Below are 26,642 nucleotides of genomic sequence, written 5' to 3'. Positions count from 1 at the left end.
GTTCAAAAGTTCAGCTTGGGCTCAGGCTTCATTGGGTTTATGTCCTGTTTGGGACAGACAGCTTGAAACAAACACGAAGAGTCCATTGAGGAGCAGAGGGGAGGAAGGCTGTGGTCAGGATGGAGTAAACAGAACAGCTAGGGATGGAAAGCAAGAAATGCATTAAAAAAAAGGAATATTGTATACAGAGCCCCATTCTTGAAGGAGCCACCAGTTTTGACCTTGATTGTTCTCTGAGCACAGTCCAAAGTTGCTGAAATCCACACTGTTTACATCCATTTTTCTTGCACTGAATCTGTTGAGCATCACCTGATGTCACCAAGTGTCTCATGTGTGTTGGTAGTATCACTTCTAGAGCAATAAAAGAACGTCCATAGCAGCAATGCCTTTTCTGGTATTAATGAAATTATGCCACATAAGGGTTGCTTCAAAGCAGGAGTGTGGATATTCACACATTTTTCATTCACAAAGCAAGCAGGATTTGAGCACTCAGACTGATTTGATAGTTGGAGTCATCTCAGAAGGCCTGAATAATTCACATTCCAATATTTCTAGGTCCAAACTGATGGGAAAGCATCTGGTCCATTCCCCTTGCACACATCCTCTTTCAGAAGGGAGTCTTTCCTGACTCTTTGGGGTTCAGGATCAATCCTGACGCACATTTACATCTACATCACCACTAAGACTGTAAAAAATCCACCCAAAACTTTTGACTAACTTTTGACTTACATTTTCTGTGGTGTTTTTTTTTTTTTTTCCCCTCCTTCCCTACTGATTCAGAATGTTTAAAACATCCCTTTCTGTTTATGTGCTTTAATTCTCCTCCTTCCACAGCGAACCCATTCTCATAACCTTTCTGCAAAGGTCTCATTTTTCACACCTATCCCAGTGGCTGCTGCATCCCCTCTGAACTCTCTCACAGCGTCTGGCTGGAAAACTTCACCACATTTTGTAACCTCATTCCTGAAAGAAAGGAGCAGTGATCTCAAGGAGTACAAAGAGAGCAGAAGGGGGATAGCAGCAGCTGCCATGAGTTGGGTCTTGTGGCCACATAAATTATCCCTAGTCAGGATGTAATTGATACTGGATGTCATCTCAACCTGCCCTAGTTGTCAAGCAAAACATGAAAATGGTTTCCATGACTTCACAAGCAGGGAGAGCAGTAGATAGTTAATGGGGTCTGGCTGGTGATCAGAATGTAACTCGATCTATTTCAGTTATGGCTGAGTTGTCTTTGAAAACTGTACTGACTCAACCAGCAAAATGATTGCCATGCTGTCACAGCTCAGATACCATCATGTTGTGTCTTTGATTCCAATTTGTGGAGGGGTCTGAAGCACTGCAGTGGAAAAGAAAGGGTCTTTGGAGTGTTTTTATCCAAAATTTATCATCTTTAGTTATATGTTTAGGCTTTTCTTGCTGGTTTATTTTGGGGAGGGGGAGGTTGGGAGGAGGTGGAAGGAAAGTAAGGGAAATAAACTCTTTTTATTCGATCCAAACAAAGGAAGATATTTCTTTGAGATAAGGCTTTATTCCCATAACAACTCTTGCATAAGACCTACAGCTCAACAGGCAAGTTGTGAAATAAGAAGGGGAAAGAAAAAGACAATAAACATTTGTGCCTTGAGTCTTAGAATCATTTAAGTTGGAAGGGACCTTTAAAAGCCATCTGGTCCAAATCCCCTGCAATGAAAAGGAACACCTACAACTCGATAAGGTTCTCAGAGCCCCATCCAGCCTGACCTTGAATGTCTTCATGGATGAAGTATCCAACACTTCTTTGGGCAAGCTGATGGACTGCTCCATAGACCACAGTAAGTGGTCTGTTTTACTGTAAAGCACACAGGTATCCTCCTAGGAGACACCTAAGGATATCTCATGTGGGTGAGCCCAGAGGTTTACTGAAGAACAGTAGAAAGTGCATGATGCAAATCAAATGAAGTGTCACATTCTGTAGCACTCAAACTCATGATGTCATTGCACTCTATTGTATCTTCTAGAAAGCCTCCCCGACAGCAGCCTAAGGAAGCAGCAAGGTGGAAAAGCAATTAGACCATGGGAAAAGAAGAAAAACACATAATATAACAGTGAATATGCACAGACAGAAAATTTTTGCAAACCCTTCCTGGCTGAAAACCAGTCTTGATTTCTGTTTTTGAGAGTGAAGTGACATTAAATTTCGGAGACCAGATCTAACACAACAACCAGGTAAAGCAAAGGACTTGGAGTATCTGTTCTTCAAACTAATTCTGACTTCAACAGACTTGGACTGTTCTATCCAACTGGGCTTGACTGGATGCCCAGAAACATATTTGGTGGCCTTTGTGATACCCTGGGATATGCTACCTGGCCTCCAGCTGGAGGCTAGCTGGAATAGCAAGGTTTCCTCTGGATGCTATTTTGCACCTGAAAATTCTGTATTTTTGAAGCCCAAACATCAGGAACATCTAAATGGCACCAGTTCCTTGCCAAAGACTAAACCTACTGCCAATATGCTTATGCAAATGAGTTGAGCCTTTAGCTCAGGCTTAAGATACTTTGGTGTGGGTGTCTAGATGTCCATGTGATCTGATGGAGATATATTTAATACAGCTGATGGATGAAGAAAGGTTCAGCTAACTAGGTAGCTGGACTGTGGTTTTCCCAGAAGACATCAACATCAACAACTTTTACCAACTCTGAGGACACTTGGACTGCCAAATACAGCTGCAGTGCAGGAAGTAGATACCACTAAGAGGCTGTCCTCAGAATTTTGTCTACCCATCCATAAAAAGATGACCCGTTCTTTTTTTTTTCTTTTTTTTTTCCAGGAACTCATAGAATAATTCAGGTTAGAAGGGGTCTCTGGCTCCAATCCATCTCCCAGATCAGAACGGGATCGACTCCAATGTTAAGTATTGACTACCATCTGTCTTCTTTCTAACTGCTCTTCCAGTATTGCCAAAAGATTTTCCCTCATGGTCTCTTCTTTGAGCTGAAAAAATCTTGTTCTTCCCATCTCTTCCTCAGATATCATATGCTCCAGCCCCACTGGACATGCTCCAGTTCATCCATCTCTCTTCTGCACTGGGAGGCCAACAGCTGGACAGTATCCAGATGTGGTCTTAGAGGTGCCAAGTAGAGGGGAACATCAGCATGCATTGATTTCTCAACTCAGATTTTGTGAATGTAGCTGAATATTCGGCTAGATTTCATTCTCACTAGGGCATGATGTTGATTCATGAACAACTTGTTGTCCACCAGTACCCTCAGGTCCTCTTTAGCAAAGTTACTTTGGCAAAGCTATGGTCAAGTAGTTCCCAGACTACTAGGCAAGCTTGTTCTGTCCAAAGTGCAGATCTTCACTCTTTGCTGAAGTTTCTGTAGGATCATTCCTTTACTGTGGGATATCCCTTTGAATAGCAGCTCTGTCCCAGCATGTCAACCACTTGACCTGGTGTCATCTGCAAACACAGTGAAGGCTCTGTCCCACCACCCAGATCACAAATGAAGGGCTTAAATAATGCCACTCTCCTAGTACCAACCCCACAGTAACAAAATACAACTTAAATACAGAAATTTAGCTAAAGCAGTATGCAGCTTGCCTTGTCTCTCATTCTGCCCTTATTCCTCCACTCTCTACTTCTTATTCATGATTTCATCCTAACCATTCCACCCTTGTTCCTCTTCCAAATTCCTGATTTAGCTGTGCTTATTCTCCTTCTGTTCTCCTCACCCCATGCATCCTCTTCAGTCATCCGTTGCAAACCTTCTTCTCCTTGGTGGCTTTCCTGCATGAAAATGGATTTCCCTTCTTCTCTCCTCCTGTTGCCAGGTCCCCAAACTCTCCTCGCCACCCTATTTTATGGAGAAGTCAGAAACAGTAGAGATTAATCTCTTCTGTTTTCACCTTCCAGAATGTTTCTTCATAAAGGTATATTTCTTGATGTCACCTTTGCCATTTGCTATTGCAAAATTTATTCACTCTCCTGGGTATGGTCATGATATCAAAGGAACACTGGATATAACTTCTGAACCTGGAAAGTGCATGTCTTTGATGTAATGAATGCTATAACTGAACAGGAGGAGAACATCTGTGGAACTAACCTGGCTCTGCATCACAACAAAACTGAAAAAATATCACGGGAGAAAAGTGATTTTCCCTCTCCAAGTTGCAGGACTGTCCCCTTCTATTTACTCATATTTTATTTAGTATCATGTTGCATTGGTCAAGAAAGTCGTGTAATTTGATAGCCTTCCTAGAAAGCTTTTATCTGCTTTTTCAGTTTCTTGTCCTTCTGTTTCAGTTTCACCTCATTGGTGAGTTGGGGAGCAGTGGATTACTACTTACTTTCAGCTCTCTAGGATGCTTTTCATTTTGGAGAGTATTACATCAACACTTTTTTAGTTTCCCTGTCCCATTGTTCCCTCCTCAATGGCTCTCAGCTCCTCTTATCCCCATTTCCTTCTGCTTCTTGGCCAACTCTGCTTGGCCCCTCACCAAGCCGTGACCTATGAGACTAAAATCTGCTCCAGCTGGATAGTTGTGACGCTGCCAGAAAGCTGCAGACCCTCAAGTTCATTTTTCTTCATTCCTTGTGGTTAATCCTCATCTTTTACCCAAGTGAAGCTAGGTGAATAACTGCTCTGTGAATGATGGGGTATTTAACTTGCCCTTCTGAGAGCAGACCACAGGACGAGGAGCCACTCATCAGTAGCTTTGCTGTATTTCAGCTCTTCACATACCCATAACACTGACATGGTGGGCAACTATCATTAGCAAGGAGATTCTCAAGTGAATGAAGGTGTACGAACCTCTGCAGTTTCAGTCTTGTTGGGGAATGTGTAAGACATACTTCAGAGGTCTGGTTTTGAGAGGAGATTGCAGAAACACATAATGGTTGGGTTGGTATCATAGAATAGCTTAGTTTGGAGGGTTTCCAACTGCCCCTGATATGGAGAGAGTTGCTATTCACCAGCTCAGGCTGCCCAGGGCTTAAACCAGCCTGGCCTTGAGCACCTCCAGGGATGGGGCACCTACAGCTTCACAGCAGCCTGTGCCAGGGCATCACCACTCTCTGAGTAAAAAAAATTCTTCCAAACATCTAACCTTAGTCTCCTCTTTCAGTTTAAAACCATTCCTCCTTTTCTTAACACTGTCTGGCCATGAGAGGGATGCAGATTTTTGGAAAATTGGGCTTCTTACAGGATGGGCCAGGTGCAAGATGAAAATGTTGAAATGTCTGAAATAATCATTGGTCGGTTTTGAAAATCAAACTGCTTCATGCAGACAAGTATGAAACAGAAATCTGCAGCCACTCGTACTGCAAGCTATTTGTATTGAAGAATATCATTCAGTGAAGTCTGTTAATTTAGATTAAATGAACTTCTCTGAAACAGTGATCAAGTGCTGGCACAGACTGCTAAGGGAGGTGGTGAAGTCACTGTCTCTGGAGGGATTCAAGAACTGTGGAGATGTGGCACTGAGGAAGATGGCAATATTGGTGGTACGTGGATGGTTGGGCTGGATGATCTTAGAGGTCTCTTCCAACCTTAATGGTTCTATGATTCTGTGATTCTAATCTGTAAGTGATGTATTTCTGATACTGACCTGTGTGCACTTGTGCCTTTGCATGTGTGCACAAACAAAGTTGGCAATTATTTATAGAAAATAATAGATATGACCACAGGATACTTTACATAGAATCATAGAACCATAGAACGGCCAGAGAGCTCTGCAATCAGAAGCTCTATATCACTCAGCTCAGGTGTTATTTTGTTTCAGCTGTGCAGGAAAAGCTCCTGCCTTTGAAAAATGGGACTTGACTTTCCATGGATGACCAAATCAGTCACAACTTGCTGGACTTTCAGTGTCCCACTCTGGGAGTTCTCCATTGCCTCCATTGCTTTACATCTCTCTGACCCCACTGCAGAGAATCGTTTTTGGGAACAAATCACAAGAACCACTTAGAGTCTCACGTGTAGCAATTGTGTGATAGGAAATATGTGAAGGAGATCTGTTGTCCTACCCCAAGCAAACTCAGAGAGGAAGCTGTGTGCTGCTTCCAATGGCAAAAAAGTTGCATTTTCTTCATAAATCCCCTGTTACGTACTACACATCCCAGAAAGACATTTCTTGTGTTAGCACAAACTCCCTTTGCATAAGCAGATGTTGTTGCAGGGACTTGATGAAAGAGGAATTTAGAAGAGGAATCTATTCTTTACCCTCTTACTCCCTTTAAGAGAGTGGTGAGGTGCTGGAACAGCTGCCCAGAGAGGCTGTGGATGCCCCGTCCATCCCTGGAGGTGTTCAAGGGCAGATTGGATGGGGCCCTGGGCAGCCTGGTGTAGTATTAAATGTGGAGGTTGGTGGCCCTCCATGTGGCAGGGGGGTTGGAGCTTCATGATCCTTGAGGTCCCTTCCAACCCAAGCTGTTCTATGATTCTATCAGGGTGTAAACTGAGATTACAAAATCAAAGCTTACCTGTATCTTTCCAACTTATTGAGACAACATGGATAAATAGTGGAAAGATGTGTAATGTGAGAGTAATAGCTAGATTTGGTGCAGGGACAGATACCTTAATGTTTGAGCTAACATATCTGTACCTCTATTTTGAGGAATAAGAGCACTGAATCCCTGTTTTCCCTCTTCTAACTCCTTTATTCACATTTCCTTTTCCCCACACTCCTCATCCCATTTAAAATAACCAAATTGGCATGAGCAGGCTCATGTCACTTCTCACTTGCTTATGTTGCTAACAGGGAAATCCAAATGAGCCATGCTGCATGTTACTCCTGGGGCCCATTCCTCGAGAAAGCTTTTCTGCTCCCATGGAAGTCAATGGAAGCCTAATTGGTCCCAGATGTTTAGTAATAACAAGCACTTCCTTTTGGTACAGCCAAACAAAAAGCAGTGTTAAAACTGTTAATTAAATAGGTTTGGCTCTGTCGTCAGGTTATTAACTAATTCCAGTTGTGGCAGTCGAGCTAATACTGTGTCTCAGAAGCAGATGTTATCTGACTGTGCTCAATAAGAAAGGCATGAACTCAGAGTATGGCTAAATTGCCCATGTCGGGGCACACAGCACAGCTTGCTTTCACATCAAAGGAAAAGCTCAAGGACTTCAGCACCAGGCTTCCAACTAAGCGCAGGGATTGTTGCTTGTGCAAACTTTCTCCTAAAAGAATAAGAGCTTGGAAGAATGCACGGTGCTGGCTCTCATTGGCTTTTCACTGTTTGAGCATTTTCCTGGGTAATATGCTCTCGATGGTCTTACTGGAACAAGGGGATTAGACCAGATGAGCCCTTCCAACCTCAACCAGCCTGTGATTCTGTGACTCAGTGATTCTGCGATTTGCACATATTGGACCGTTGTGCCATGGTCCTGCCTACTGGCTCTGCCAACATCATTATTCCAACATCATTTGTGTACATCTTCATCAGATCTCCTTTATGTTCATTGGTTGTACTCTAAAATATACCCCAGCTGGGATTGGAAGTCATAGACCTGAAGTCTGAACACCATAGAAAGAATAGGAAGACATAACTTTTCGCTTGTGGAGTATTCCAAGCTGGTGCTTTAATATGTTCACGTCCCTGTGTATTTTACAAAATTCAAAGGTGTTTTTCTTGTACAAAATCCCGCAACACAAATGACCAGCTGGTTACTTACACATCTGCTTTAAAAATAGAATTATACATCCTTCTGTAGTGTGTTAATTTTGACATTCACTAGTATGAAGAAAAAAGTAGTGGAGCAGCAATTTGACTCTGAGTTATTTACCTGAACAGCTTTTGGTTTGACTTCTATTTCTCTTATGTGCTGAAATGCACATTTCCTGGCATTAACAGAGAACCCATTGTGGCTCCTTTCAAAGCCATTGGGTCCCGTAGGTAGGTCAGGCTCCTGCTGTTGGAAAGTGTTTTTTTTTTCACTTCAAAAGGGTGAATCTGCCATCAGAGTACAGGACATAACATATGTCAGTGTCTGCTTTTAGCAACACAACAGGTTGATCATATTAAACCCATCACAGATTGAAGATCTAGAGACTTCTACTAGCAACCAGTCCTCAGTCGGGAAAGATAGTGGACCTCTGATCTGAATAATGGCCCAGGACTCAGTTCCCTGCATCTTGTTTCTCACTTTTGTGTTTAAAACATGTCTAGCCTCATGTGACCTTTAAAAATAGATATATAATCATCATCTTTTTGCATTGAAATGCAACTGTATGCAGTGAGTTCCCAACAGTTTTCCTTAGAAATACAAGCATTTCAGTCCAAAGATAGCTGGTTGAAATTCATTCTCTAAGACTTTTCTTTTAGAAAGCGTCCACCCCAGAGATGAATTTCTTCACATTAAACCCAGTTAAATATGTATTGCACGAGAGGGGCAAATTTCTCCTCTTTGAGTTGAACTGTGGACCTGTGATCTTCTGAGCAAGTCTGGGTTCACACCTGAGATTTCTGTTACAGTGAAATATCCTGTTTTGGGCTGTCCTGGTGATTTTGTGATTTCATTTTAATGTTAGGAGATTTCATTTCTGAGGTTTTTTGGAGAAAAAACAACAACAACACACACACAGACACAAATCTCAGTGTAAGGAGTAACATCTCATAGAGTTAAACTAGTTTGAGAAGGGCTTTCCTATTCAGCTGATGTCATCAACAGCTGGCATAAAGATAGTGATTGCTATAACACTATGGACATCTATAGTGTTATATGTATATATATGTATATATGAAGCCTTGCTATGGAGGTGACATCAACAAGCATCTCTGAGTTTAGTGAAATGTCTCCTGATTTAGAGGGCTTTTTCTTTTGGTCTGGTTTAAATCACACCTCCCTCACAACCACAGGGCTTTACAGAGTCTACTACAGATGTAGGCAGATCTGCTTGTGAACAAAGCAAATGCAAAATGTGGTAAACTCTCCCTTAATTCCCTGCAACCCTGTAGTGGGGTAGTTCAGGGGAGCTGTGAAACTGCCTTAAAATCCACAGTTAAAAGTCAAGGAGAAGAATTTTACCCTTCATTTCTACACGGCGGCAGTGTAGCACCTGATTTCTTCGGTTTTCAAGGCAATCTCTGTGCTATGCTTTAAACTGTTGGCTGAAGTTCTGCCTGCGAAAGCAAAAGAACGAACCCACAGCGATGATGATGACGGATAAAACCAACACAACTGTTAATATAATAAGGAAGTTGATTTTCTTTAGATCCTCTTTTTCACAGTCTTCTGGTCTAATGTTCCCAATGTGCATTTCTTCCTGGTATCCAAAGTTCTGGGTGTATTGGCACGTTAGATGCTCTACGTTCAAGATCTGGACATTTTTGTTCTGGATCATCGATGACAGCCAAATGTTTCCACAGCAGTTGAGTGGGTTACCAGTGAGATACAAGTTTTTAAGAGAATTTTCTAATGCTAAAATATTGCTGTTCTGTAATGTACTAAACCTATTGTTCCGTAGGTCCAGAACTTCCAGTGGAGAGCCACTGCCCCACTTGGGCAACCAACTCAGCTGATTTTCAGAGAGGTTTAAGTGTCTAAGGTGACTAAAACAAGGCAAGTCAATATTTAATTCTATCAGACTATTGCCGTGTAAATGCAAGTATTCAAGTGACTGTTCCAGTCCAGATAGCGCATTAACTTCAATTGTCAGCCCCGGGTTCATGGAAAGATCCAAGAAAATCAGAGAAGTCTTGAAGAAAGTGTGTGCTGGTAGGACGCTCAGCATGTTGTCAGCTAGAAACAAATGCTGAAGAGCAGGAGCATCAACAAATGATATGCAACCATTTTCCTCTCCAGCGAGTCTTTGCTTTGCTAATCCTGAGTACATGCTGCAAAGAGTGATGTTGTTGCTCTGTAGATTGAGCCATCTGAGGCTTGGAAGTCTTGAGAAGATGTCAAATTGGAGGGTTTGAAGATGGTTGTTTTGAATATAGAGCTCCTTCAGATTCAGCAGTGTGTCAGCATGTAGGAGGAGGCTCTGCAAAGCATTGTAGCTCAAATCGAGGACAGTTAAGGAGACCAATGTACTGTGAGAAGTTACTTCAAAAGTCTGTAGACAGTTTTTACTGAGGTTAAGGGTGTGAAGAGACACCATCGATCTGAAGAACTCATCCGGAATGGATTTGATTTCATTGTAGCTTAAGTCTAGGTATACAAGTTGGGATAAATTAAGAGAACTTTTGTTTCTACTTTGCTTCTGATCAAGAAGATGAAAAGGAGCATCTAACCATTCATTCTCCATGTAGTCCATTTTATTATGAGAGGATTCAGCTGTGAGCTGAATTAAATTCTTTGATAAATTCAGAGTTACCAGCTTGTTCACCTGAGGGAAGACTGGGAAGCGAAGCAGTTTGTTTTCACTCAGATCCAAGCATCTTAAGCTGTACTCATCATCTGATGCTGTGGTGTGGAAGGATTCAATGCTGTTCCTGCTGAGGTCAAGTATCTCCAACTGCCTGAGGTTAAAATCAGAGATGCAAGTAATTGAATTCATGGAGAGATTCAGTCTGGAAAGATTCAGTAGAGTCTCAAAAGCACCTTCTTCAATTTCCATGATGATATTACTCTGAAGATCTATCTCCACAAGACTGGGAGATCCCTGAAACATCTTGTGTGATATCATTATAATACTGTTACCTGCCAGTGAAAGATAGCGCAGTGCTGGAGCTCGTTTAATGAAATATTCAGCCATCCCATTGTAGAGACTGTTGTGAGACAAGTCCAGTATCTCCACCTTGGGTAAAAGTCCAATCCCTTCTGTCCCAATTTGAGCAAGCTCATACAAGTGGTTGTTAGCTAAATTTATTTCCAGCAAACTTGTCATGTGTGCAAAGACTCCAGGCGTGATGAAGCTTATCTGGTTGGAGCTTAAATCGAGGCACTGGAGGGAAGTGTAGAGGGGTAAAGGCATTTCAGGGATGCTTTGTATCAGATTTCCAGATAGATCTATCTTGTTTACATTTGGATGGAGCTCACGAGGGATTTGGTGAAGGTCTTTGTTGTGGCAAAATGCCTGCAAGTTTGCCTGCCAAGAAAAAAAGAGAGAAAATGGGAGGTCACCTGACAGATTAAAAACATATTTGTATGAAATTTAAAGAAAATAATGTTCAGTAACCAGTAAGGTCCTTCTCATATAATTTTCTTTGAATGTTCATGCAGCAAGCACAACCATCCTAATGCTTCTTTGCAGCTAACTGTTAGCACTCCTTTCAATTCATATATCTAACCTAAACTAGTGGAGTTGTATCTACATATAATATCTACTACACATTCTCCTTTTTCCCAGGCTTATTTTAGTAGTTCCAAGTGAATTTGTTTGTTTCCATTGTAATCAAGCACTTTTTCCTCACGTTTCTTCTGATCTTTGCCTTTCTCAGCTTTATTCTAAATCACTCCGATGGATTCTGCAAACTCTACATGCAAGAAGTGGTACTAAGATGGGCTCCTCTCTGTTGGCAGCATAGTTCCCAAAGCATGGAAGATAAGGATGCTATGGTACAAATCATAAGCTCTCTCTTTGTTAGTCATGCCCCTCAAATATTTGATTTTGCCTTCCTTTAGAGCCATGACTTAGATAAGCAGTGTGCCCCTAACAAACTAGGTCGTTCAACTATTCATACACTACTGATGCAAACTTCCAAACTCTTTCTGTTTATGCTATACATAGGAATCCTTTTCCTAAGGCAATAATTCCTCTCTTGGGGAGCATGCCTTATGCTCCATCCATATGCTTCATACTCATGCATCGTCCATACAGGACATAATAGTGTTGGGCATTAGGAAAAACTTCTCTGAAAAAGTGGTTGGGCATTGGAACAGGCTGCTCAGGGAACTGATGTGGTCAGCATCCCTGGAGGTGTTCAAGAACAGTGAAGATGTACTTAGAGACATGATTAGTGGGCAGTATTGGTGGACAGTTGGACTAGCTGAACTTAGAGATCATTTCCAATCTTAATGATTCTATGCTTGCAGCAGGAAGGCATATCATGTAAAGCCAGCTGTGAGGAGAAAAATGTATGTGGTGATGGTCACACGTTTTCACCCACTTCTCAGCAGCAGAGCGGAGAAAAATTCAACTTCATCCAATTCATCTCCCAAATACATGCCTGTTTAATTGCACCTAAGATTGAATCCATGTCCAAAGGAAAATTTGGAATGTGTGTTCATAAGGAACCCTGGAAACACTGAGATAATCATCCTCGCATAAATGTCAAGCTGTATTTTGTTATTAAGGGGAACACACAGCAGTGGGAGGAAGTGGAATGCAAAAGGCTTAGACAGCATTTAATCTACTGGAAGAAAACTCTTGTTATGAATGTATATGGGTGACCGGGTCATGTACTGTTTGTAGAAAGATCAGAAAGAAAGAAAAAAAAAAAATCTGATGAATTTTAACTTCTGTGAAAAAGAATCCAGATTCCATGACGTAAAGCTCTGCATTAGCTTTTACAACATTACAGAAACATTAATTTTAAAAAATATTATAAACCATCTGTTTCATGTGAACTTCTAGTTGGATGAAGTGACGGATCTGCTCAGAAGTGGGGCAATATTCCTATTTTGTGACCCCCTTTTCCATTATGAGAGTTTTGAAGAGCACATAAAAATGTGACGGAGAATTGTAAGTGCTCATATAAATGCCAGATATACTCAGGTTTCTCCACAGTCCTTCCCATGGTATAACTTTCCCGAAGATCTGATTTTGCAGTTGGACTTAATGATCTGGGGTTGGACTTGATGATCTTGAAGGTCTTTTCCAACCCAAGCAATTCTATGATTCTATGATTCTGGGATTAAATCACACACTTTGAGTACACTCTGCTTCCTCTGAGTAACCAGCACCATCCAATGCCATTCAGGTTTTCATTGAAAACTCAGTCCCAATTCACCACTTTCCCACTTATCTTACAGGATTGGGCCTTTAAACAGCATGCACTGAACTCTCCAAGTGATAAAAGGGTCTGATAAAATCCGTACCTCACAGTCTGACATTTGTCCCTAAAATATTTCCCCTCTCAATTTTCATTGGTTTCACTATTTTGATCATTGCTGAATTTCTTAGCTAGTCTGTTCTATATACCATCTTTTCTCCCTCTGGGCTCAAACTGCATGAATCTCATTCTCATCAGCACCAGAAGGGAAAGATGAAGTACATCTCAATGGGACTGAGCAAACAGTGTCTGTTTGTGTGTGTATCTCCCCTTCTCCCCCTGTAGCTCAACAAGTTGGCAGCCTGAGGCTGGAGAAGTTTATGTCAGTCTCATGTTCCTACTTAATCAGCTCTGTTGGTGCTGTCACTGGATTGTTTAAAGCCCGTTGGGAGGAGCGTGGAACACTTGGTTCATTTCATGTTTGCCTTCTGGTGAAAAAATGACCCTACAACTCAAAAGTTGACCATCGTTTGAATTCCAACTCCAGTCCTTCACTGTGTGGAAGTTGTCACCCGTCTTAGTGACAGCCCTGCAAACAAAGCAGCTGGATCCAAGGCCTTGTTCCTCCATATCTTCTCTTAGGAGTTAGAGCCAAAGAATTTGGGCTGGAGCTACCTGGGGCCAGCTTGTATGTTTTTTAGAAGCGCTGTCCAGGTAAAGGCTTCACCACACAATGAAGTCTTAGCAATTTGCATATGCACCACCTGTGGGCTGATAACCGATGATAATCACTATGATATATTATTGCATGACGTTGATGCAAGGTAATACAAAATTTTATGAAAACCTTTCCCTTGTATGTTTTATTGGAAGATTCTCCTTTGTCAGTTAACATGAATTAGCAGACACATCTTTTTTTAGGAGGAAGAACTTGTGAAATATTCTCTCCTTGGTAGGCAACGTGAGTTAGGAAGAACCTTTTGACATTGAAGCTGCACCTTCTTGTCTTGTAAGGAAGCAGATGGCTGGTTCTGACCTAGCTCAGTAGAAAGGCTTTAAGGGACATTTTACCTCCTAAAGCCTTACAAGATTGGCGCACCTACAAGAACATGAGCAATGAGGTGCCCAGGTTTCTGACTTATGCCTCTTCCAGGAGACCTGGGATGAAACTTTCCAATTCTGAGCCTTTCTTATCTTAAAAGCGCTGCAGCAGGGAAGGTAACATGGAAAAAAAAGATGCTGTGATAAAAAATCATTCTATGAAATAAGTGGAAGTCCCAGCGGGCACATCAGCAAGCCCAGAAACCTCTTTATGCTGCGTGGAAATGTGTTTAGATTTACACCCTCCTCCTTCCATTGGATGAAGTGCTCAGCAAATGAAGAGTGGCAAAGCTCCACTGACTTTAACAATGCTGAGCTGTTAATTTATACCAGATGAGCATCCCAACCCCCAGCTGTGGCCAGAGCTGAATTTATCCCAGACTCATTGCGTACAGCCTTGGATTTTTGGCCCGTGCAATTGGCCTGTTGGAAGCAGTTTACAGTGGAGTGGTGGAAACAAGCATGTGTTTACTTCTCAGCAATCAGCCTGATCTGTGAGCCATCAAGAAATGGGACGGAGTGAAATCTGCTCGGATTATTGCATGTCTCGCCTGGCATTCATGTGACTATGATACATGGGACCCAAGCTGTCATGTTTATGGTGGGTTCATCAGTCTTCCCTTGGCAGCCAATGAGCTGAGATGTCCAGCCACCTTCCCAAGATCTTTTTATATATACTAGGTCTTAATTTCTCTGGAATTCAGGAAGCACAGCAATGCAGCAGGGTGGGCAGGAATGGAATGAGTCCCATAAGGGAGATGTGTACAGCTAGCAAATTATTTTTTTTCCCTATTTTGGAAATTCTCAAGGATTTGTGCTGAACAGCTTCAACATTAGAAAAAAAAAAAAAAAAAAAAAAAGAAGAAGTATTTTTAAATGGCATGTTACTGTCAGCAGCACTTGGATAGGGAAGGGAGAAAGTTCAGCTATGAATAACTTTAATATTGTACCAGGTGCCTGCAAAAATCCAAGGAGAAAATTTTGTACAGGAGCCAGAGGCTTTGTCACTTTTTTTAGAAGTCAGGTGTAACTCCCTGACAGCAATGCTGTGTCAGGGCAGAAGTCAGACACAATCATATTACAAAGGCTGCTGTATTTCACAGAAGAGGCTTTGTTTAAAGCACAGAGAACTTAGGCCTGATATAAAGAAGTGGATTTTAGGTCTAAGCTCCTTCTCTGCCTCAGTCACAGAGTCACAGGATGCCTGTTCAGCCTTGGGGAAATCAGGTCAAATTTCTTCCAACCAAATACCCCTTAGAAAAAACAAAGATGACACCCTTCCCTTTTTTTCCCCTTGTATGTGCTGTGGCTGCAGTGAGAAATGGTCATAACCCAAGAGCAGTCTTCAGAGCATCTGCTAACCCAGCAAAGCCCATTTCTGCCAACAGGGAAAACCTTTTCACAGAACTCTCTTCACAGAGAGCATCGTTATTTGGGCAGCACCTGTTATGGAGAGTTGCAGCCTCACCCAAGATCTTGAAGTGGCCTTACCATTTCACAGGGCATCCCCTCAGCAGGCTGATGATTGGACATCCCTCCATTCACCACTGACAAGAGGAAGACAACGTATAGTCTCATGGTTCTGCAGGGAAATTGGTTATGGTTAGATGTCAGACATGGCACCACAGTCAGTTCATGCATGCATGAGAAAGCTGGCATCAGAAAATCACCTATCACAGAAAGGCACATTTGCAGTATGATGAATTAGAATCATAAAATAATTAAGGTTGGAAAAGGCCAATAAAATCATCTAGTCCTGCTATCAACCCATCACTACCATGTCCACTCGTAGAATCATTAAGGTTGGGAAAGGCCATTAACCACTGACCTATCACAACCACGTTCCTAAAATTAATGCATCCACCTATGTGTATCCGTATCTCTTTGAGACGAGCAAGAAATAGAGAGGTCTACATAAAGACTTGAAAGAAAGGTTCAAGGCATTTTGTGAGGTTGCCCTGGTGTGATTTATTTCAGCTGCTACCCAGGTGACACCCTAAAGTCCAGATGCCCAAGCTGGACAATGTCTCTGGTGTCACAGAGAAAGACAACTACTCAAGATTAAGTGATCTCTTAGAGTTCCCACTCAGTACATTAACTGCTCTGGAGTTATAGGTGCCAAGTCCTGATGGAAGACAAGAACTGTCATTCAGAAACAAGAGTTGGGAGCCATTTCCATTTCCATCCACAATAGTTTCCACTTCTCTCATCCCACAGTGTCAAAGAGCTTTTACACACATTAGTCACCATGCATCTAGTTTTGTTGAGTTAATACAAACAGCTTAAATAAATAATGGACTGAGAACCTTTTGTCCAAATGTTAGTTTTCCATTTTACACATCCCAGGTATGGGCAAGCTTTAAAATACATTTGAAAGCTGATGACTTAAAAGGAGTCAGACACAAAATGGAACAGATCTGTGTGAAACCAGAAATTCATTAGAAATAACTGTCTGAAAAGCACTCCAGAAAACAGCGCAGAAACAACTGCAAAAAGAATAATGAGATCTGGAAGACCTATCAGTGGGCATAGAGGGAAAAGGGAGGTGGTTGAATCACCATCCCTGGATGTGTTTAAAACCATTTGGATGTGGTGCTCAGGGACATGATTTAGTGGAGGGTTGTTAGGGTAGTTTAGTTCGGTCGTGGTTGGACTCAATGATCTTTAAGTTCTTTTCCAACCTGAGCGATTCTATGATTCTATGTTTCTAAATGGACAACCAATTCTATGAGCTCCAGCAGGTAAGGCCAATGGCCCCTACATCACGTCAACTGCTCACTTAGAAATGCTAAAGGAAAGAGTTTTCAGGAAGATGAGAGCCCGTATGTCTCAGGGTGTTCACTAGCCAACAAGTGATCTGAGCCGCTAGGGTTCAGTCCCAGGGATCCCAAAGAGTCATTTAGGTTTTAGCAAATGATGCTCAGAGAGGGAAAAAAAAAGTATCAACATAGTGTTAGGATCCTTTTCCAGTATTTAAAAAGAACTTGTAAACAAGAAGGAAGTCAACTTTTTACACGGTAGATGGTGATAGGATAAAGGGTTTTAAACTAAAAGAGGGAAGATTTCAATTGGATGTAAGGGGAAAGTTTTTCACTGAGGGAGTGGTGAGGTCTTGACACAGGCTGCCCAGGGAAGCTGTGATCGCCCCATCTCTGGAGGTGCTCGAGGCCAGGTTGGATGGAGTCCTGGGCAGCCTGAGCTGGTGCCTGATTTAATGATTGGCAACGCTGCTCATGGAAGGGGCACTGGAACTGGATGATCTTTGAGATTCCTTCTAACCTAAGCCATTCTATAATTTGATTCACAGAATAGAATTGTTTGAGTTTGAAGGGATCTTTAAAGGCCATCTGGTCCAACTCCTCTGCACTGAACAGGAACACCCACAGCCCAGTCAAGTGCTCAGAACCCCATCCAGCCTGACCTTGAGTGTCTCCAGGGATGAGACATCCACAGTCTCTCTGGGCAACCTGTTTCAGTGCTTCAAGTATTAGTTAGGATATGGAAAGCACAGTCCTGTGAAGCTGGAGATGGCAAATCCTTCAATCCAAAAAAATCTGGTAGGAATTCAGATTCTCAGACTTTGTCAAAGTGCTTTCAGCTCTGTTTTATTAGATGGGAAAATTATAGGCACAGGGACTCTATCTCATTTAAAGTGAATAAATTTTATCGAAGCTGTGGTCACCACTGATGTGAACTCCAGATATCACCTCTTTATGACACCCTCTATAGCAAACATGCTGAAGGTGTCTGCATTAATACAGTTTCTTCACACAACCCCTTTCAGATCGAGGTCAGTCCTGTCCATATCCCAAGCCACACAGACATGTGCCAGCTCCCAATTGGAAGCCACACAGCAGTGTTTAACTAGCACGGCTCTTAAGCCTTTCCAGGAGCAAGCCTGTATCCTACAAGCTCCAACTATACATCAATCCCATTCTCACATGCCTCCAAAAGATAGCAAACATGTCCTGTTACTCAGTGGCTTCCACCCACAAAATGTCATGAGGCTGGAAACAAAAGAGAGGAGATAGGATCATTCCCATCTGGTGGAGATCCCTCCAATTAGTCACTGCTTGAGAGATGCAGCTGAGAGCTGTACTTCCATGCAGCAATGGCAGTTGTTCAGCAGTGATGACAATGGGTTGACTACGGGATAAATCTCCTGAGGGTTCCATCAGGTCAGTGCTCAGCATGACAGTAAATTCTGCTCAGGAGATGCACACCAAGACCTTACAAGTGGGTTCTGCTTCTTAGTACACTGTGTCCTAGTTGGGCGTATGTGTACAAACTTGTAAGTGAAACAATGCACATCTCTTCCCAACCAGAGAAAGAGGTATGTACTGGGAAAAGGGGAACTAGAGGAGTCTAAATCTTTAAGTTATGCTTTGTTTTTCAGATTGCATATCCCTTCCAGTTTAGAGGGACAACTAATGATGAATAATGATCCGGGATCCAGAGATGAAAGAGCTTGGGGTTTATCTTTGGAGCTCAGCAGCAGGATAAGAAGCCTGTTCCTCTTTCTAAAATTAGACCAAAGATGTTCATTCTCATTTCTTTTAATTAATGTTTGCAAAATGCTCCATAACCATTCCATGGTAGAAGGAATTTTTTATACCACCATCTATAATGTCTCTGCTGTTCCTGCTCCATTCTCCATTGCCCAGACTACAGGGGGTGTGTGCTTGGGGATGCTGTGCAAGAGGGGTTGTGTGGGAGTGAGAGGAGAAAATGATGTTTGTTGTTTGGGTTTGCTGAAACTGAGAGAAAAGACAAACACACTGATGATGTGTGAATTATAAGGCTTTACTCAGAGCCTTCAAATGGAAATAATTTCTGTCTGAATCCAACAAATTAAGATGATGAAATCTCCATGGATGTCACCCACAAAAGGCACCATCCTGATGGACATTGTGCAACTCATGCAGTTTGCTCTGTCCTCTCGTCATGATACAAAAATGATCCCTTTTCATTTTAAATTATAACCTTGGCAAAATCCTTGTCTTAACGTGTTTTAAAACTTCATAAATTATACATTTATAAAACAATTTGAAGTATCTGAATGCAAGAACATGACTTAATGTCTTACTACATAAAATAGATCTGTAGTATCAAGGACTTTGCCCCTCAAAGTGTTTCTGTGTTGGCTGTCACCTTGGAACCCTGAAGCTGTAAGACATGACGTTTTCCCTACAAATATGAGTCGTAGAATCATAGCTTCATAGAATCATAGAATGGGCTGGGTTGAAAAGGACCGCAATGATCATTGAGATTCAACCCCCCTGCTACATGCAGGGTCGCCAACCAGCAGACTAGGTCTGCCCATAGCCACATCCAGCCTGGCCTTGAATGCCTCCAGGGATGAAGCATGGAATCATTAAAGTTGGAAAGACCTCTAAGATCACCACATCCAACCCCAACCCATCCCCACCATGCTCACTGATCACATCCCTCAGTGCCACATCCTCACAGTTCTTGAACAGCTCCAGGGATGCTGACTCCACCACCTCCTGGGCAGCCTGTGCCAATGTGCTGCCACTGTTTCTAAGAAGAAATTTTTCCTAATTTTTTCCAACCCGAGCCCTCCCACGGTGCAGTTTAAGGCCATGATCTCTCATCCTATCACTGTCGCCTGGGGGCAGAGGCCCACTCCCACCTCACCTCAATCTTATGTTATTGTAGAGAGCCTTAAGGTCTCTCCTGAGCTTCCTCTTCTACAGACTGAATCATCCCAGTTCCCTCAGCTGCTCCCCATAGGAGCTGTGCTCCAGACCTTTCACAGCTCTGTTACCCTTCATACTCCTGGGCCTCAATGTCTTTCTTGAAGTGAGGTGCAGCCTCACCAGAGCTGAGTACTGAGGGATGATCACCTCCCCAGTCCTACCAGCTATGCTATTGCTGACACAAGACAGGATAACATTGGCTTTCTTGGCCACCTGGGCACAGTGCTGGCTCATGAACATCAACCAACACCCCCAGGCCCATTTCCTCCACACAGACTCTCAGCCACCCTGTCCCAAACCTGTAGTGTTGTTGTGATGTAAGTGCAGGACCTGGTACTTGCTCTTGTTGAAACTTAAATAATTGGCCTCCACCCATTGGTGCATCCTGTCCAGATCCCTCCGTAAGGTCTTCCTATCCCCATGCAGATGAACACTTCCTCCCAGCTTGGTGTCATCTGCAAACTTACTGAGGGTGTTCTCAATCCCCATCTCCAGATCATCAATAAAAATATTAAATAGGATGGGCCCCAGCACTCACAGAAATTATCCTCCTGAGGCATTTTTCAGTTCTCAGCTGCCCAGCTGAGGAGCTCCTCCTGCTTATGCTTCTTCCAAACAATCTCTAAACCCACTATAGCAATATTTGGTATGACACAGTGCTGTGTCCCAATGTCTCTTCCCTCTTGGCAGGTCACAGCTGTCCGCTGAAGGCTCACAAAAGCCCCATTGTTCTGCTGTAGAACAGCATCAAGACCCAATCCTGCTGCATGAAGCAGCTCCATACACGCTGCCAGTTTGCTCACGCAGTTTTCCATATGTCAGAGTTACTCAGTCTCGTCTACAGTTTTAAAATTGAAGTGGATTAAGTGAGCGACTCTCCCGAGGATTCTTATCAAGTAGGTCAATAGAAAAAGTGTATAGAAAAAGCATGGTACTCATGCCATGCCAGCATGTCCAGAGATGGAATGGCATAGGCAGTGATTTGCCCCCAAAATGTATCTGAAAACCAAGGAAGAGGTCAGATTTAAACACAGTTCATCCAGCTCCCACTGCAGAGCAACACTTACTTCCATCTCTTACACAGTATTAAACCTGAGACCATTCACATATGCTGTTTGCAGTTAACAACACCAGCACCTTCCAAATTTTCCCTGAAAGTAATTCTTGTTGCTGCTTAGGCAATTAACAGTGATGTTCTCCTGTGCCGAAGAAGGATTATATTTGAACTGCAGAATCCTAGAATCACAGAATCATAGAATATCCTGCAGTGGAAGGGACCCAAGTCGTCAAGTTCAACTCCTAGAGAAGACACCAAATACAAACCAAACTTCCCAGGTCTGGTACTTTTTTACATAAGAAGCTTTGCTGCTCTCTTAGAATCATGAAATCTTTTAATAGTTAAGGTTGGTAAAGACCAAAAAGATCACTAAGATCAACCCCAACCCATCCCTGCCATGCCCACTGGCCATGTCCCTCAATGCCACATCTCCATGGCTCTTGAACACCTCCAGGGACAGTGACTCCACCACCTCCCTGGGCTCCTGTGCCAATACATTACCATTCTTCCTAAGAATAAACTTTTCCTAATATCCAGCCTGAGCCCTCACAGTTAAAAAGAGTGAATATTCCACATTTACCTGGTTCCAAGGGCTTCTCACATCCCCATACACTGCTTGTCATCCCTTTAAAAAGCATATCCAGCTCTCCAACAAAGATTCAGCCCTGACAGAAGGAAATTAATCTTCAGATTCACCTTCACCCGTTTGAGACACCAAGAGACAACTTCAGATTGAAGACATTTTCAGGGAAACAACCTCATGTGGGTCAGTATCTGCTTTCAGTTAAGTCGCTGGTCTTCCTGCTGGCTTTTGCTGTGTCCTCCAGCCACCACTGTGCGTTCAGAGCAGCGTCATTCCCTGCGCAGCATCCTGAGGTCCTCACGCCAGGCAGGGGAGGAAACAAGGATTTTTTCCAGGGAAGCTGCTGGGATTGAGCCGTGGGGAATGAGTGACTTATTGTCACCGATGCCATTGTTTGGCTGCACACGCGGGGTGGGCGGAATGTTTATTTTTGGGGTTTTGTGTCTGTGTTTTTCATTCCTGAAGGGTTGCAGCCTCCAACCCCTGCACCTAAATCACACTTAAGAAAACAGCTGCTTGGGGGTTAAAGGTTTAAATATCACGGCTGATAAAACAGAAAGCCCGTAATCTTCAATCCTGAACTCTCCCTCTTCTTTTTGCTGCCCACAGCGTCCTATGATCTGATGGCAAGATGGGCATTTAATGACATAAAATGATTAGAGTTGGCAAAGCCCACCCATGATCATCCAGTCCATCGCCTAGTCAGCCACAACGCACCTGAACTGAAGATTTATTGGGGTTTTCCAGGCATAAAGCAAGACTTCAGGAGATTGATGGAGTTAGAGTGGTCCAAGCTTCTGTACATAGTACTGCTCAGTGTACCCAACCCATAAGTAAAAAATCCCATTGCAGAAGGGACGCTTTTGCCATGATGATTGCGAGCTCTGCTTTTTATTTATTATTTTCTGCTGCCCTCTAGGGCTGGAGCAGCAGTCTAATTGCTGGTTTCCTCACTTCCTTTTGCTAATTTTGGACTAATTCTGGAAAACACTCCTTTACACTGATTTCACCACTCTTGTCCCCCAGGCTCAGGAGCCAGAAGTGTTGCAACATGCTTTTCCTGTGGTTGTAATACACCAGAACTGGGCTCTTATCAAACTGTTTGCTTGCATGTACCCCAAAATGAGAGATTAAATGCTATGAAGATGTGTCAGTATGCATATAGCTGGGAAGGGGTACAATTAGGTACAGAAGATAGAAAAGCTCAGGCTTAACACTCAGCTGAAATGCTTGCCAGTGAGAACGTCGCTAACCTGGACCTGAGGAACATTGTGGTGTCTGGAGGTTACAATGCCTTTTGGATCCTCTGGGTTGCATCATCAGCATCATGCAATAGTGCTTGAAACATGCAACTATTTTTGCAAAGAAAACGTCAAATATCAAACATCAAAAAAAAAAAAAAAAAAGATCAAAAATATCAAATATTTTTCCTTTGGAAAGAGCACATTCAGATTAGGTATCAGGAAAAAAATTATTCTCCAGAAGAGTGGTAATGCACTGGCCCAGGCTGCCAGGGAGGTGATGGAGTCACCACCCTTGGAGATGTTCAAGAACCATGGGAATATGGCACTACAGGTCGTGGTCAGTGGGCATGGTGGGGATGGATTGGGGTTGGTAATCTCTTCAAGACTGGCAATCTTGAAGATTGATGTTCTCAGTGGTTGTTTCCAACCTCAATGGTTCTATGATTAAATTTGATTAGTATTTGGAGATGGAATACAAATCTACCTACAACAAAGAGTGCTGAGTGCTTTGGATGACTGCAGCCTCACATTCTCTGATGCCTGAATCTTCAGAGCATTTTGGGAACCTTGGATTTGCTGGTAAAATAACAGGGTTTCTTGCATTTCTTTACCTTAGGCTGATTTATTGAGTGGCCACACAGTTGTGTCATCTCAACTGTGAAGATGAGCCTGGACAGAAACAAATGGCAAAGCAGGAGGGAAGGGCATGCACTGATTCTGCTGCTCAGGACTTTACTTCATTAAAACCACTGCCTTAGAGGCACAGCAACCACCCTGGGAATGATCAGCCATAGCAATATCCTTACTGTCTTTGCCCTCTTTTATAAAGAGAATCAGAAAACAAAAGTTTCAGACCCTGGAGCCTTTGGATGACTTCCTATTGCCAATATTTTCATGCTGTTTTCTACCCAGCAATTTACACCTTAAAAGGCTTTTGAACCATGTGTACTTGCATCTGCAGTCACTGTCCCCAGATGTGTCCAGGAAAGGGTAGATGTGGCTCTGAGGGACATGTTTAGTGTTCACGGTGGGTTGGACTTGGTGATCTTAGAGGTGTTTTCCAATCTCAATGACTCTATGATTCAACGCAGAATCCATCGGATGGATTGGGTCACCTCCATCAAACAGATTGGAAGATCTGAACAAGCTGCCCAAAGATGTTGTTGATACCCCAACCCTGGAAGTGCTCAAGACCAGGTTGGATGGGGCCTTGGGCAGCCTGAACTGGTAGGGGGCAACCAGCCTATGGCAGGGGTTGGAACTGGGTGTGCTTTGAGATCACTTCCAACCTAAGCCAATCTATGATTCTATGACTCTATGACTCTATGATTCTATGATTCTATGAATTAGGGATCCAACACAACACAGAGATGAGTGTCTCTTGAGATCACTCCTCCAAAGCCTCTTCCCAGCATAGCCCACAGTAGGAAAAGCAAATCCCAGCCTTTGGCTCTCACGAGCCTGCCCGCAATTTGCTGCAGGTTCCCAAGGGTTTCTGATAAACAAGAATATGTCTTGACGATTATATGTCTTGAACTTTCAGCCCTTTTGGAGTCTGTCCATCCATAACGCTGCTGCTTTCTAAGGCACTGCTTTTGGGTTGAGTCCTGTGTCAAGCTGCATGAATCAAACTCTCCAGAGAAGTAAACAAAACAAACTCCCGCCTTAGAAAGTTTGCCTGAACTGCAAGGGCAGGAGTGGGACACGTCTTGCTCCCTTAGGCCAGAATAGCTCCCCGGTGATTCATCCCACCAGGGAGCTGGGGGCAACAGTAATATTAACCCTAATAAAAACTAGATATCCCAGGCCATCCTCAGGCACAGACTTTCAGAAGGAGGCACAGCTCTAGTTCCTGAGACCTACGGCATCTCTCCTGCTTCAGTTCAGTTAGGTGTCAGGGGGAAATTTTGCATGGAGAGAATGGCGAAGCATTCCAGAGGCTCTCCAGAGAAACTAGATGCCCTGTACGCATTAATGTTAAACAACACGATGGGGTTTGGGGCAGCCCGATCTGGCTCTTGATCCAACAGCTGGCAATCCTCTTTGTGGCAGAGGGTTTGGAATTTGATGACCCTTGAAGATCCTTCCAACCCAAGACATTCTATTCTGTGATGACAGGCACCATGAACAGGTTCAAACTCCTGTCTCTCCAGCATCAAGTCCACAAACCGATGAATCCCACAACACCTGCATGATTTAAATCAGGCTTTTTCCCTGCCTGTTGCCTTCGTTCTTTCTCTCCCATACAGCCCTCTTTCTTTAGGTATCTCTATCAGGCCAGGCAGCCAACAACATTTCCCCACCAAAGACTATTTGGGAGACATCAACTTTCCAGTCCACTTGGACATCAAATACATACAGGATTTAACCAGTTCCCCTATTTCATTCACCACTGTTTTTGTAAAAATAGAAAAAATATAAAATGAATGAGTATTGTATGAAGCCTTCAGCCTCAATACTTTGGAAGAGAGGGGCTGGGCAAAAGGAAGGCAAAACGTGAAAATGCAAAAAGTTCTATCTACCCAAAGATGTGTGAGCTGGCACTTGAAGATGAAACTATCTGAACCTGAAATTCTCTCTGCAGAGAACAAAATTCTTGGAGAAACACAAACTCACAAACCAAACCATAATGGCCAGCTTTAACCTACGCACAGTAAAATAGAGAGAGGAATCAGTTTTCATTTCAGCAGTTTTTCTGACAGTGGAGTCAATTTTTGAGAATAGATGTACTTAATTTATATGATACAACAGGGGATACTCAATACAACAGGAGATAAAATGAAGTGAGGAAAATTATTACTGGTACATTTAACTTGCACAACACTGATACCCTCATGTGAATTCATTCATCACTGTATTAATAAAGGCCAAGTACTGATCCAGTCACTGATCTGCTTTAGAAAGACAAGACTGATCATAAATTTTTGCTGTTGAAATAAAAAAAAAAATTCTTCAACAAGATAATTTTAAATCTGGAAAAAATACATCTTGGTTAAAAAAAAAAAAAAAGATTTTTTTTTTTTTTTCGTGGAAAGCCAAACTTTGGATTCTGTATAAGGGAAACATATGTGTACTTTGATCAAAAATACAACAGAGCTTGGCTTTAAAATATTTTCTGTGGCTTTTATATGGACCAGGATTTTGTAGAACTTTGTTATTTCCAAATATCCTCTAAACATCAATTCCTTATGAGTTCGGATGCAACACAACAGCCACTACCAATAAGTCACTGCTCACTCAAGGTGACATTCAAGCTGTGAGGATAGGAGAAATAGACCAATGCTGCTAACCCACACCTCGTGCTCCACCACAGAGAGCCCAGTGACAGCACTGACAGTGAGGAGAGCAGCAAGCTAAGCAGCATTTCATTTCATCTCAGCCTGGGACAGTGCGATTTGCCCAAGGCTGTATGAGGACGCAGTGTCAGAGTGCTGGGAGAGCAGCATTAATCAGTGCACACAGTGCCGATCTCTGCGGCACTCCTGGTTCAGGGCACTACAATGCAGTAACACCATAAATAGAATAAAGTGCTGTGAAGAAAGGAAAAAAACATATCTCCTCATCTTTTGTGGCCGCTAACACAGAGTTAATGCCCGTATTGCTACAAATGAACTTAGAGAGTGCAACTCTCTGCAGCTCAAGTCCCCGTGACTTGAATGTACAGCTGTGCAGATAAAGACATTTACATCGAGTGTTTAACCAGCGCATAAACACAGCTATCTTATTTATACAGCACCTTCCCCATCTGTGCTATTTCTAAAGGCAGCAGCCGTGCGTCCCCACAGCCGAAAAGCTCCCAGCTCAACTTCCCAGCGCTGCTCCACGTACCTGATGTGGGGTCGGAGGAGGAGGAGGAGGAGGATTCGCTTCTGCCTGCAGTTTTCTGCCTCCCGGACGCTCCCAGCAGCCGTCCCAGCGCAAGCCGGGGAAGAGTTTCCTTGGGGAAGTCGTACCTCTGTTGCATGCCAGCTGACTAAAACTCTGTGAGCTCGCAGAGAAGTTTGAAGTCACAGGGAAAAAAAAAAAAAAAGACCACGCTCCCCATAGACCGGTCCTTGAATTCATTCCTTCGCAGTCATG

General features: G+C 42.9%; 1 protein-coding gene across 4 annotated transcripts; it reads right to left on the bottom strand.

The window, feature by feature from the left end:
• Positions 1-982: 982 nt before the first annotated feature.
• Positions 983-26,642, bottom strand: LRRC32 (leucine rich repeat containing 32). Of its 4 annotated transcripts, none has more exons than XM_090134152.1 (3): positions 26,391-26,528; positions 15,450-15,540; positions 986-11,011 (listed from the first exon to the last, which is right to left on the bottom strand). In XM_090134152.1, exons 2-3 carry the CDS (start codon positions 15,534-15,536, stop codon positions 9,071-9,073), a joined length of 2,028 nt encoding a protein of 675 aa, XP_089990278.1. In that variant the 5' UTR covers positions 15,537-15,540; positions 26,391-26,528; the 3' UTR covers positions 986-9,070. The 4 variants fall into 4 exon arrangements, with proteins under 4 accessions (XP_089990281.1, XP_089990278.1, XP_089990279.1 ...); XM_090134153.1 differs by lacking the exon at positions 26,391-26,528 and adding an exon at positions 21,316-24,120; XM_090134154.1 differs by lacking the exon at positions 26,391-26,528 and adding an exon at positions 20,217-21,254.

The sequence above is a fragment of the Phasianus colchicus genome, chromosome 1, assembly GCF_987193195.1.
Source record: "Phasianus colchicus chromosome 1, bPhaCol1.hap1.1, whole genome shotgun sequence".
Classification (NCBI taxonomy): domain Eukaryota; kingdom Metazoa; phylum Chordata; class Aves; order Galliformes; family Phasianidae; genus Phasianus; species Phasianus colchicus.
Note: the sequence above shows the minus strand (reverse complement) of the source record. Positions and strands in the feature narration are given on the sequence as shown.